General features: G+C 18.4%; 2 protein-coding genes across 2 annotated transcripts in view; both read right to left on the minus strand.

Moving 5' to 3' along the window:
• The window catches only part of PF3D7_1440000 (conserved Plasmodium protein, unknown function), a gene marked incomplete at both ends in the record, with an annotated part of 7,181 nt that extends 814 nt beyond the window's left edge, over positions 1–6,367 (minus strand). Inside the window, 2 exons of the mRNA XM_001348517.2 lie at positions 1–17; positions 173–6,367. The exon at positions 1–17 is cut by the window's left edge and continues 124 nt beyond it. Of these exons, the coding sequence (XP_001348553.2) occupies positions 1–17; positions 173–6,367 (6,212 nt within the window). The remainder of the gene's footprint in view (positions 18–172) is intronic.
• A 1,843-nt stretch (positions 6,368–8,210) lies between these two features.
• On the minus strand, positions 8,211–11,255 carry PF3D7_1440100 (conserved Plasmodium protein, unknown function; the record flags this gene model as incomplete). The annotated part of the gene is made up of 1 exon (XM_001348518.1): positions 8,211–11,255. One exon carries the CDS (start codon positions 11,253–11,255, stop codon positions 8,211–8,213), a length of 3,045 nt encoding a protein of 1,014 aa, XP_001348554.1.
• Positions 11,256–14,338: the final 3,083 nt, after the last annotated feature.

Consider the following 14,338-nt stretch of genomic DNA (forward strand, 5'->3'; position numbering starts at 1 on the left):
GCCTTTTCAAAAGAACCCTGTAATAGAAGCAAATAAAATAATAAGTATATATAGAACCCTATGATGATAAGTACGTATCATACATATATATATATATATATATATATATATATATATATATATATATATATTTCTACGGTTGTGTAATAATCATGAATACATTAAAACTTACGTCTGTATAAGTAGATAGTTCCTTGTTTCGATCATAATTATTTTGAATAAGATCTAAGCATGTTTTGTCTATTTGAGATTTTTGTATATCTTTTAGATCAGACTGAAAAATTAAAAGTACCTTCCTTCTGAATAAATAATATTTTTGTCCACTTGTATAAAATGATTTCCATTTTTTGATAACGTTAATATATTCGTCAAATTTAATATTATCCAATGATATTAATGAAGTAATGGTATAATAAAAGGAAGTAAATAAAGGAAACTGTTCATAAACAATAAAAGACATGAATTTAATAAATTGTATTACTATTGATATATTATCAGTTTTTAGGTGGTTACAGATATCTACAAATATATTAATTAGATCTATTTTGTTATATTTCATTAGAGTATTTAATAAATATTTTTTGTTATGTTCATTTTGTAATTTATTATTTAAATTATTGTCTTCAAATAATATATTTGACTCTTGTACATTTTGTTTTATTTCTTTTATTTCTTTTATTTCTTGATTTTGCTTCTCTTTGTTTAAATTCTTCATATAAATATTGAAGGCCTCATTATTTATGGAATTATTTTTGATATACAATTCAAGAAATTGGTTAAGATAATTATTTTGTGATTGTCTGTTTATACCTTCCATAAAATTGTTATTACATATGCTATTAGGTAGAACATTAATTAATTTGGTATCTTTCAAAGTATAATTTTTATCTTGTTTTATAATATCTCCATTGGATAAAATATGACTTATGACGTTGTTGTCTTGATTACATATATCATAATTATTATGGTTATTATTAAATATATTTGAGCGATTTATATTTGAATTAAAAATATGACCAGAATTAATTTTATTTGTTGCTTCGTTACTACCATTTTTATTATCATTTATATAAGTTAAAGAAGTAGGTTTATTATAAATATTATTTTTAAGATTGTAATAATCCATACTTTTTAGTTCATTATTTTGTGTACTATGTATATTATCATTTCTTATATTATTTATATTTTCTTTAAATATATGTTGATACACTTCTACAATTTTTTCTGATGTATCTAATTGATTTTTGATATTTTGTATTTCTTGATGTTTTGCTAATTGTTCTATTTTTTTATTATATATAATTTTTTCATTTTCATGATCTTTTTTAATATCATTCATTTGTTTAATTAAATCTTCATACATTTTTTTATATTTCTTTTCTTCATTTAAAGAATCACTATATATATCTCTACAACAACTACTACTACTAATACTACAAGTATTATTATTATTATTATTATTACTACAATTACTACTTTTATTTATATCCTTCTTAATAATATTACTATTGTATGATGAATTGCTATATTCTATATTTTTTTGAATATTACTATTATTTGCATAACTATCATTATCTATATCATTTATATGTTCATCATCATTTGTATATTGACTAATATAATTATCATTGGTACATTTATTATCTGTCTTATTTTTTTCTATATAAGAATTTTTATTAGATTCATTTTGATTGGATTGTGTTAATTGACTAATTTTTTTTTTTAAGATTATTTTATCCTTAGCTTCACTTTTAATAAGATGTTTTAAATTTTTAATTTCATCATTTAATGAATTGATTAATATTTGGTAATATTTTGATATATCTACACACTGTTTATCTATTAAATTTGTATTCTTTTTATTTAATACTTTTTTTAATACTATATTTGCATCATTTTTACAATTTTCTATTTCTTCTAATATAATTTGATATTGTTTTTTTAATTTATTAATTTCGATATCTTTATTTATTACTTTGTTATTCAGTTTATTTAATTTATTTTTGTATATATATATATCTTTTTCAAAGTTCGTAATTTTTTTGGATTGTTCTAATATTTTATTATTTAGGTTGGCTTTTTCTTTAAGTTCTTTTTTTTTTTCATTATCATTTTTTTGTTTCATTTCTATTTTTAATTTTTCATTTTCTTTATTTAAATATTCTATTTTTTTTTCATATTCATGAATATTATTTATATCATTTATAAGAGCATTCATTTTATTGTTCTTTTTATTATTTTCATGTATTAGATAATATATGATATCAATACAATTATATGATATATTTTTCCAGGATACTTTTTTTATATTTATATCATCTTTTTTAATTTGTATGAGTTTATTTACTTTCCTAGATTTTAGAAGATTATTTAATTTTTGTATTTCCTGAAGGTCATCTTGATTAAACTGTATATCACTACATGAATGATTGAATGATTTCTCATCTTTGTGTAGTTTTTTATTATTACAATAAATATTATCATTACAAATATTTTCATCATTATAAATATTTTCATCATTACAAATAATATCATTATTTGTTATATTTTCTTCTTTCATTTGACTTATATTTGTATTATTCGTCCCATTATTATATGTTGAACTAGTAACATTTTTATGTATTATTCCATTATCCTCTAATTTAGTACTGTTTTCGGAGCTAATTATTTTGTCTTCTTTAATTATAGGATCATGATTTATATTATAATTATTATTGATATGTATACCTTTTTCATAATGCTTAACAGATAAGTTATTATTATTATTTTCATTATCTTTGTTATATACTTCTTTATTATTTATATCGCTTATTATAATTTTATTTTTTAAAATTTCATTCTGTTTATCATTCAATATTTCTTCAACAACATTATTGATACTATTTTTTATGTGTTCTCTTAAAAACTGATTGAAAAAATTTTCATCCTTCATATCTTTACAAAATGTATTAAAGGACATAACACTCTTAAGTTTAGAATCATTTTGTGTATTATCAATATTTTTAATATTATTCAAACTATATGTATTATTCACATTATTTTTATTATTCACATTATTTTCATTATTCACATTATTTTCATTATTCACACTATTCATATTATTCACATTATTTTTATTATTCACATTATTCATATTATTCATAATATAGTCCGTCCAATATTGTTTCAAATTTATGTCATTAATTAACGAACAGTCATTATCATTATATAAATTACTATTTACAATTTTGATTGTATTATCACTAGTTTTTGATTCATTCATAAGATCATTTTCTTTGTATCCAAAATCTGCAGTTTCACTTAATTTATGATTAATATTTTTATTTAATGTTGATAAAATTAATTTTTCTGCTACTTTTTTTCCCTCATTTAAATTCTCTTTTTGTACGTCATACATATCTATATATATATTTTTTTTTTTTTCATTCATTTTCTTATAATTTTCATAATTCTCTTGATTATTACTATTATTATTTTTTGATAAAACATTATGACTTAATATTACACCACTACCATTATTATCATATAATTTATTGTCATATATATTATTGTCATATATATTATTGTCATATAAATTATTGTCATATATATTATTGTTATTTTTTACGTTTATATTACAACTTGGAATATCTAACATTTGAGAGTTATTCATTTGATTATTATCCAAAATGTTACATTTCTTCATTTCATTCACATAATAAATATCATCACAACTTTTCTTATTATCAACATTATTATTTATATCTATATTTATTTTATTAGTATCATTTTCTTTATTCGTAAATTTCATATTATTTTTACTTGTTGGATTATAATTCAACTGACCCATATCGACATAATTCAATTTATGCTGATCATTATAACATATACTATTCTGTGCATTACTAGTACATTTTCTATATTCACATATATTATTATTACTGTATATATTATTTATATCATTATTATTTTTAGGATTAATGTGTTGTCCTGTTGTGGGTGTACCAATATAAAACCCATTTTCCTTAATATTCTCAAATAACATACCCTTTGTATGATCAAAAAGGATATCGGAATTTCCTTTTATATTTTTTTTTTGATTAATATACATATCATATATATTATGATTATTCACATTTTGTATAAGATCATCATATTTTATGTCATCCACTTGTGTATCCTTCAAATTACATAATGACATACTTCTCTTCATATTGACATTAATAAATGGATGATTATTAAAATATATTTGTGGAATATTCTCTTCATTCAGTACCCTATTATAATTATTATGAAGAATTATATCATTATTTTTTTCTGTATTGACAATATTATCACATGTATTATTATGATAAATTGAATGTTTATCTTTTCTTATGTCAGTAAAAGTTTCAGAATGTAATGTATTATTTCCCATATTATCATTGTCCATATATTTATTTTGATTGTTCTCATTTTCTTTCTTACTAATTGATGATATCAAATGTTCATAATTATTTGAAATAACATTTTGATAATCACTTTTTACTATGTCATCATTAATTTTATTTGGTATGCTTTCTTTCTTCCTTACATGGTTCATTATATTTTCTTTTTCTTGATCTTGTAAGAAAATCTCACTCTTTTGTTTTTCTATATTAATATAATCTTCAGAATAGATCTTTGTATTATCAATATAAGATTTGTTATTTGAAAAAATATTATCTGCAAAGCTGACATTATTATTTGAAGAACATATTTTATTATTATTATTATTATTATTACTATTTTTATTTAATGTATTTATAGGAACATTATCCTTTTCATCATTTTTTAGCATATTAATATATTCTTCCTCTGTTTTAATAAAGCTGATTTTTTGTGAATTTTTAATTTTATCAAAAAGCGTATTTGAACTATTGTAAGGCATAACATTATCCTGATTATTATTACTATTTTGTTCTTTTATGTATGACGTGAGTAATATAGTCTTTTGATTATTTATATGACTAGAAGATACATCATTTACCTTTTTCTCTTTTTCATGACATAGATTTTTTAACTCTTCAAAAACGGTACTTGATACCTTTGAATTATAAATATGCTCACTTTTATTATGTTCTTTATTTATATGGATAGGAGAACTATTTGTATTTCCTTCATTATTTTTTATACTACTATTTGTGTGTATGTGTCTATTTAACAGGGTATCAATTATATTATTATTATTATTATTAATATGATTATCATTATTATCATTATTATTAATATTATCATTATTATCATATTTATTATTACCATATTTATTATCATCATTACTTTCTTCATTGATTGTTTTACTTTCTGTTTTTCCAGCTAAAAAGTATGTTATAAACGGAGTATTATTTCCCTCATCTTCTTTCATATTTAGAGGAGTTTCTAATTCACTCAAATTCATTTTCCCAGCTGTTTCATATTTCAAATATTCGATATACCCTTTAGATAAACTTTTGGAAGGAGTTTTATTTAAATCGATATCATTAGAATATATTCTATTTAAATTACTAAATAATTCATCTTTACTATCATTATTACTTATTAACTTATTAAGGGTAAATTCTTTGCTACTATTTTGATATATTATACTACTTCTATTTTGTCTTGTATAAATATCTTCATTCGTTTTTCTATTAAATTTATTTGAATCATATTTTTGTAAAATATCAGAACACTTCGCATATAAGGAAGATTTCTTACTATTTTCAAAAGATGATAAATCATTAAAGGTATTTATATTACTTCTTCTGTTTAATAAATTTGATTGAAAGCATAAATTATTTAACGACCTTTTTCTTATATGATCTTTATTATATAACATTTCTTCAGAAGAATTTTTTAATAAATATGTATTACCTTTTTCATAAGTGTTCGAGAAATATCCTCTAGAAAAATTATTAAAGTTTCCTGATTTATTATAATTATATATTTGTTTATAATAATTATTATTATTTATATTGTCATTATTTATATTGTCATTATTTATATTGTCATTATTTATATTGTCATTATTTATATTATCCTTTTTTATATTATCATCATTTATAATGTCGATGTTATTTTTATTGATTCCATTAAACATATGTATACTTTCACACGTTTGTCCTTCTCTTATATTAACTTTATTATTATTGTAATATATTTTATCATCCTCATTATATACTTTCTTGTTATCATTTGAAATATATTGGTCCTCAATTTCACTGTTGTCTAAGCTTAAGAATTCATCACTTTTATAATTACTACTATCCTTAAGCTTTTTTTTTTGATTCCTTCTTCTTTTTAATATATCATCAATTTTTGTACTAGTCTTGCATTTAATATATTGTAAAGAACAATCACTTTTGATATGAAAAAAATCATCATCACTCATCTTTATCCTTTCTCTTTTTATTAATTATAATATTCAATGTAATATTAATATATATATATCATATACCATATATATATTAGAACATTTATATAAAAGAAAATATTCAACCCATTAATAATAAAAATGTATATATTTTTATAATTACTAATTTATCCTACTCTTACACATTCCTCATTTATTTTATTGAGTTAATCACAATGATACAAAAACATTACATATAATATTTGTACATCCTAAACAGAGAAAAATAAACATATATATATATATATTATATATATGTATTTATTTATACATATATATAATAAATAGGTGTGTGTTGATTGACAAACTTATATGTATGATAAAATAATATGACTAAAAAAAAAAAAAAAAAAAAAAAAAAATTAAAAAAAATAATATATTTAATATGATATATATCTTATTTTATTATCTTTATTAAATATTTATATCATAAAAGATATAAACATAAAATATACATAAATATATATATTATATGCTATCTCATATTTATTTTATGTTACATAAATTTAGACCTTTCCATTCAACTTTTAAACATATAAAAAGTTATTATTTTATTCTTTTGTGACATTATTAGAAGAAAACGAACAAACAGAAAGAATGTATTCATATAATTAAAAATATTATAAAAATAAATTCAAAAGAATTAACAAAAAAAAAAAAAAAAAAAAAAAAAAAAATTATAAAAAAAAGTAATTATAATAAAAATAACACATAAATATATACACATATAATGAACATATATATATATATATATATATATTTATTTATTTATTTATTTATTTTATATGTACATTTTAATATTGTAAAAGAATACAAATTATTCCATTCTAATGTGTCATATATTAATACCTTCTAATTTTTGTTAAATTTAAGATAATAATAATTTATTGAATTGTTTAAAATATACAAAAAAAATATAAAAAAAAATAAAAAAATGAAAGAAAAAAGAAATTATTAAATTAATAAATAGTACAATGTGTATATATAATTTAAAAGTAATAATAACATTTTATTTTTATTTTATTAATTCCTTTTTTTATAAATTTTGAATAAAATAATAGAGAAATATATATTTATTTCAAACGTATTCATAATATTATTATATGTTTATATAAAATATGTTTCCATAAGAAAATAAAATTAAATAAAACTAAATAGACATTTGCTGTTTATTTAAAATAATGCGGAAAGGTATAAATTAACATATATTATGTATATGTATATATATATATATATATATATATATAAAAGAAATATCTATAAATTTATACACATTGGAAAAATATATTTATACAGCATATATATATATATATATATATATATATATTTATTTATTTATTTATTTTTATTTTGTTATTAAATACATATGAAGAGTGTATATGCTTTTATGATTAAAAAGTAATTTATATCATATGAAGAGAGTTTATTATATTGACCAATTAAGAATATATAAAATTTTCACATTTCATATAAAAGTAATTATAATATTTATATTATATATTTCTCTTTTTAGAAGTATTCTATTTAATAATATTAAAAAGTTAATTTACAATACTTTAGAGATATGCCATTTTATTTTTTTTTTATTAAATATATATACATATGTATATAATTGTCAGATATAAATAAATGTATATATAAAATGTAGTGAAATATTTTGACAGAAAAGATATTCGACATAACATATATATATATAAATAATATAATATGATTAATAAACGTGAATATTTAAAAAAAGAAATTTAAAAATATACACTTATATATTTTTTTTTTTTTTTTTTTTTTTTTTTTTGGTGTACATTTATAAAAAAAAAATATTTTTTCAACTTTTTTTTTTCTCAATATATTGTATTAATATAGGTCTTGAAAAATGCTCTTCATAATAATTTATTTGTTCAGGTAAAATTGGTTTTTGCATTATATATATATATCCTAAATTTGCCAAATGTAAAGTAACATAAAATAAAATAGCTACTTCGTCTTTTGATTTTCTATTTCTAGTTATCATATCAAAAAAGATATAATTAATTTTTTTCGATAGGTTTTTATATACTTCTAATAATTCTCTTGCAATAACATCAAAATCTTGATTTAGGTTTATATCAATTTCTATATTTTTATCTTCTAATATTGAATATAAAGAACTTTGATTATCTTTACTAAATATATTTGAAAAATCATAATTATCTGAAATAGACAAATTTAAAGGGGATGAATTAAATTCAGAATTTAATTTGTCATTTACAAAATTTATATCACTAGTTATATTATCATTTTTTTCTGTGATACTATCACCATCTCTATACATATGTAAACTTTTAGACATTTGACTTTCTATATTAATTCTTGATTCTATATCATCTTTGAAATTTAAATCATTCAAATTTAAATCAAGTTGCTCATTTTGAGTTAACATAGGATCGATGCTGAATCTATCTTTATTAAATATATTATCATTAGCATGGATATTATGTGAAGTATGGAAATCTAATGCACCGATTTCTTCTCTTACCTGTTCAAAATGCATATCATCATATACATCATCATTATCATTATTATTTTTACCATCACTAGGAATATTATTATCAGAACCTTCAATATATTCTTCATTATTATCTTCAAAGGATAAAAAATTATTCGATAAACTATCATTTTCATTATAATATGTCATCTGTTCATCTATATTATCTAAGCACTTTTTGATATTAAAATTATCAAATACTACATTCTTATTCTCACATAATATGGATTTATTATTTCCTAAGGAAATTAAATAATTTTCTAATTCTTTTTTTTTCTTTTCGTGATCAAATGATTCATATCCAAAATTTATTTCTAATTTATGTACTGGTTTTATTTTATCACTACTTGTTTGTAAAAAGAAGCATTGATAACCTGGATATTCTTTTTCAATTTTTTCATATATTTCATTATTTATAGTATCAATTAAAAAATATTTATAATCTACACGTTCATCTCGAAACATACTTCTTATTACCGAATCTTTTATTATATAATTTCTATCAATAATATGTTTTTCTAATTTTCTTTTTTTCATATTCTGATTTTCCTGTTCCTCAATAATAATCTCCTTGCCTTTATCATTTTCATGTAACGCTAGTTGGTTATTTTTTTCACTTGCTAAAGAATTTGAATTATTTAAAACATCGTTAGTATCACTACGGTCATTATTTTTATTATTACCATCATTATTTTGATTATTATCATCATTATTTTGATTATTATCATCATCATTTTTATTATTATTATCATTATATTTATTATTATCATCATTGTTTTTATCATTTAGGATAATTTCCTCTGCCTCATCCAATCCGAGCAACGTATTCAATTTTTTTATAAACGCATCATCATCCTTTTGATCAAAATAATCAAAATTCTGATATGTTTCAAAATTTAACATATTTGCGTAATCATTTTTTTTGGGGATATTTTTTTTTTTAATAGGACTAAATATACTTCCTACTACTACATCACTTCTAGCATCGATATTACCATAATTACTACCACGCGGTTCAAAAGGATAATTATTTCTATTATTCATATCCTGGTTCATGGATTGCATGCTCATAAATGGATTTAAATTATATAAATCATTTCTGTTATTCATAGAATTATTTATACTATTAAAATTCCCCATAAAATTTGAACTATTGATATTTTGCATATTTGAAAATTCATTGGATATATTATTATAAACATTATCATTTGTATATTCATTAGTTCTTACAACATTCGAAAAGGGTGATATATTAATATTATTCATATTGTTCATATTGTTATCATTTATATTTTTATTATTATCCTGAATGTTGTATATATCATTAACAGGAGAATAAAGCTCACTTCTGTGTAAAGAATTTAATTCTAAATTGTTCATATCTCCCATTACACTTTTTCCATTCAATGAAGCGTCTATATTAGAAAACATATTTTTTGGTATCATATTATTCAATATAGAATTATCCAGATTTATATTATCCATATGATTAAATGATTCAGATAATGCTCTATTAAAATGTAATCCTTCTAAATTGTTTATGGGGATACTGTTTCTTGAAATATAAGAAGCATCTAACACTTTTTCCATAACATGTTCTCCATGCATATTATCATAATTATATCCTGACATATCTAACATCATTTGATTATTTATTTCATTTTCATTAAAAATATCATAACTATTTTGTTGTGTACCAGCAATACTTATTTCATCAGCATTTAATGAAAATCGAGATCTCCTACTTGTAAAATCATCAATTACAGATGGTAATAATTCATTCATTCCTATAGATCCTCTCTTTATATGAAGAGAAGTACGACTCATTCTTCTTTTATTTGTACCACTATTATTATTATTATTATTATTATTATTATTATTACTATCTTCAACATTGTCTTTACCACCTTTCCTTTTCTTTGTTTCTTTATTATTTATTAATTCATTCAAATTATCTTCTTTATTCTTATACAAAGATAATATTTTCCTTTTCAAAAAGTCATAATCTTGACCGATAAAATATACCTTCTTTTTATATATATTACATACACCTATTAATAAAAATGAAAATGTTTTAATAGTTAAACTATTATTCTCCACACCCTTCAATATATCATTACATATCTTATTCAAATCACAACAAACCATTATATTCTTTTTTACTTTATTCTTATCAAAATAAGCATTCCATGCATAATTTAAGGAATGATTTCTAATGGAACCTCCATAAAGAACTATTTGATGATGATTTGGGCTATTCTCTTGATTAGTTTCTTCCCTTTCATATATACTTCGGCTTCTTTTTATTCTTGGTCTTAGCACATCGGCTGTACTTAATACCTCCATCCTTTTCTTAATTTAAAAAATATAAAAAAAACGAAAAAAAAAAAAAAAATACAGGATTCAAAAGTTATAATGGATAAAAGATTTTTCCTAATTCTTTAATATAAACTTGCACAGTTCGAATGCATATATAAAAAATGATATAAATATATTATAAACAAGGTAAAAGGGTAATATGTATATATATTATGTATATATAATATGTATATATAATATGTATATAATATATATATATATATTCAAAAGATTTAAAAAAAAAAAAAAAAAGATTTTGTGTTCTTTAAAATATATATAAAAAATTTACATTATATATTAAAAACAAAAAATATAAATAAAAATGAATATATAAAAAAAAAATAAATAAATAAATAAAATTAATATATATAATAAAAAAGAAGTTATTAATTTCAGAATGATAAAAGAAGATATTTTTTTAGAACAATTAAAACATATACATTTCAATTTCTTTTATATCATTTTATTTTTATTTATTATTATATCACCTTAATTTGACAAAGCATATTATTTTAGGTGCACTTGAAATGTGTTAACTATTAATTTAATATTAATATGTAAAAGTGATTAACTTGAGAATAAATACATCATAATTATGCAAAAATAATAATACGATTATATATAGTGCCAAAATAAAAAGGTGTTTAATTAATATATCGTAAATATAATGTATTTTATTATATATATATATATATATTACTTAGACATACTAATATACACGTATATGTAAATTACCATTTGTATTTTAGTGCCATGAGTTAATAACAAAACAAATAATCTTTTAACAATATTTATACATTAAAAAATAAATTAATAAATATATTTCATAATCTTTTTTTTTCCTTTTTTATAATAATATATTCCTTCATTATTTTATAAAAATATATATATATATATATATATATATTATATTATATTGTTTATTGTGATATAATTTTATAACTCTTTGGTATTTTAATTATATAAATATTATAAAGTATCTCCAAAAAAAAAAAAAAAAAAAAAAATGTGTGCAATTATTAATAACATACAAAAAAAAAAATATTATATAATATATATATATTTATTTAAAGAGAAAATTTTTGAAAATATGATCATATAATAAATTGCAAAATTACTGGGAAGAAAAAATATATGTATTCGAAATTGGTCAATTGATTATATATATAATACATTATAGATAAAAAGAAATGCTTACTTCAAAATACTTATTTTATTATATATACATAATATATATATATATATATAATATAACCTTTATAGTTTTAATATTACAAGTACAGTGTTAAAAAATTTTGCACCATTTAGTATTTTTTCTTTTTGAGACAATCATATTTTAGATGAATAAAACAATATATTAAATATATATATATTTTTTTATATATTTAAAAATATATAATTATTTAAAAACAACAATTTTTCTATATTGAAGAAAAAATAAAAATAAAAATAAAAAAAAAAAAAGAAGGGATATTAGAAATTACTCAGGTCATATTTTTTTTTTTTTTTTTTTTTATTGAATATAAAAATGGCTAGTTTTACAAATTAGCTTGCACATATTTATTTATACTATTATTATAAATTTAATGTTTCCACCATTTTTTGTTATCTCTATATATAAAATTATTCATATTTATATTATAAAGAAATATTGCATTTTTTTTTTATGGTACCATATTCTGTTATCTAAAAGATAACCCTTAAACTATATTTTACATTTAAAAAAGAATATTAACATAAATGAAAAATGACTACATATATATGTATTGTTAAAAATTTAGGTGTTCTTCAAAATGTTCTACAAATAAAAGAGAAACAAGGAAATAACAATTTTTAATATTTTTATAAATAAGTTAATGTTTTTTTATGGTTCATAATTTCGTTTTTTTTCCTTTTCTTAAATTGAATACACAAACATAAATACGTGCTATTAAGGATAATATAAAATATATTCCAAAGGATATTACGAAATCTTGTAATATATGTATAAACAACTATTATTAATGTATTTTTTTATAAAGTTATAATAACACATTTTTTTCTTTCTGCTGTAGGAAAAAATAAATTATAATTAAAAATAAAATTAAATCTGATTATGTTAAATGGTTATTATATTATATTATATATGTATATATTCATATTATTATTAAAGTGTTTTATATATTCCATTCAGGTTTTGTTTATTTTTTTTTTTTTATATACATAATGAGTTGGAAGTTTTTCTTTTTTAAAGTAATAATTAATTATTATTTTTTTAAATCTATTATTCTTAAAAAATGTAAACATATCTTTTAATATATATATATATTTAATTCTTTTTTACTATGTTATTATTTTCCTATATACAATAAACGTAATTTTATATACATTTTGTATAATTATATATCTCTTCATAAATAGTTTCTATTTTATATTACTTATTTAATTCTTAAGCTTTTTTTTTTTTTTTTTTCTTTGACACATTAACCTAATATAAGAAAATGTAACTTATTTATTTACATATTAAATTATGTTTATATTTTCTATTATTTTATTTTATATTATTTATTAATTTTTTTTTTTTTTTTCGATACATAGAAGCCTAAGAGTTAAAGAGGCTTTATTTGAGTGTATAATTTTTTTTTTATTTTTATTTTTTATTAATTGAACACAATTACAAAATTAAAATAAATAAGAAGAAAGGAAATGATAAAAAGTGATTGCATATTTCAGTTATATTCTATGTTAAAATATTAATTATATATATAGTATAAATAAGTGAATATATATTAAATTTCAAGAAAAAAAAAATAAAATAAAATAAAATAATAAAAATTGTATTATATTGTTTCACCTTATTTTCATATATTTTTTTTATAACCTTTATATGATACATATAATACAAAAAAAAAAAGTGTATCAATTTTATAATATATATATATATATATATATATATGTATGTGATATATAGAAATATATGTATTTTAAACCAAAAAGATGTTAAAAATGATCAGGAAAAGTTATTCTATTTTATGGAATAAGCTTTCATTATCATTATGAAAATTTTGAAATTTTCAGATATATTGAAAGAT

Source organism: Plasmodium falciparum (assembly GCF_000002765.6).
Source record: "Plasmodium falciparum 3D7 genome assembly, chromosome: 14".
Taxonomy (NCBI): Eukaryota; Apicomplexa; class Aconoidasida; order Haemosporida; family Plasmodiidae; genus Plasmodium; species Plasmodium falciparum.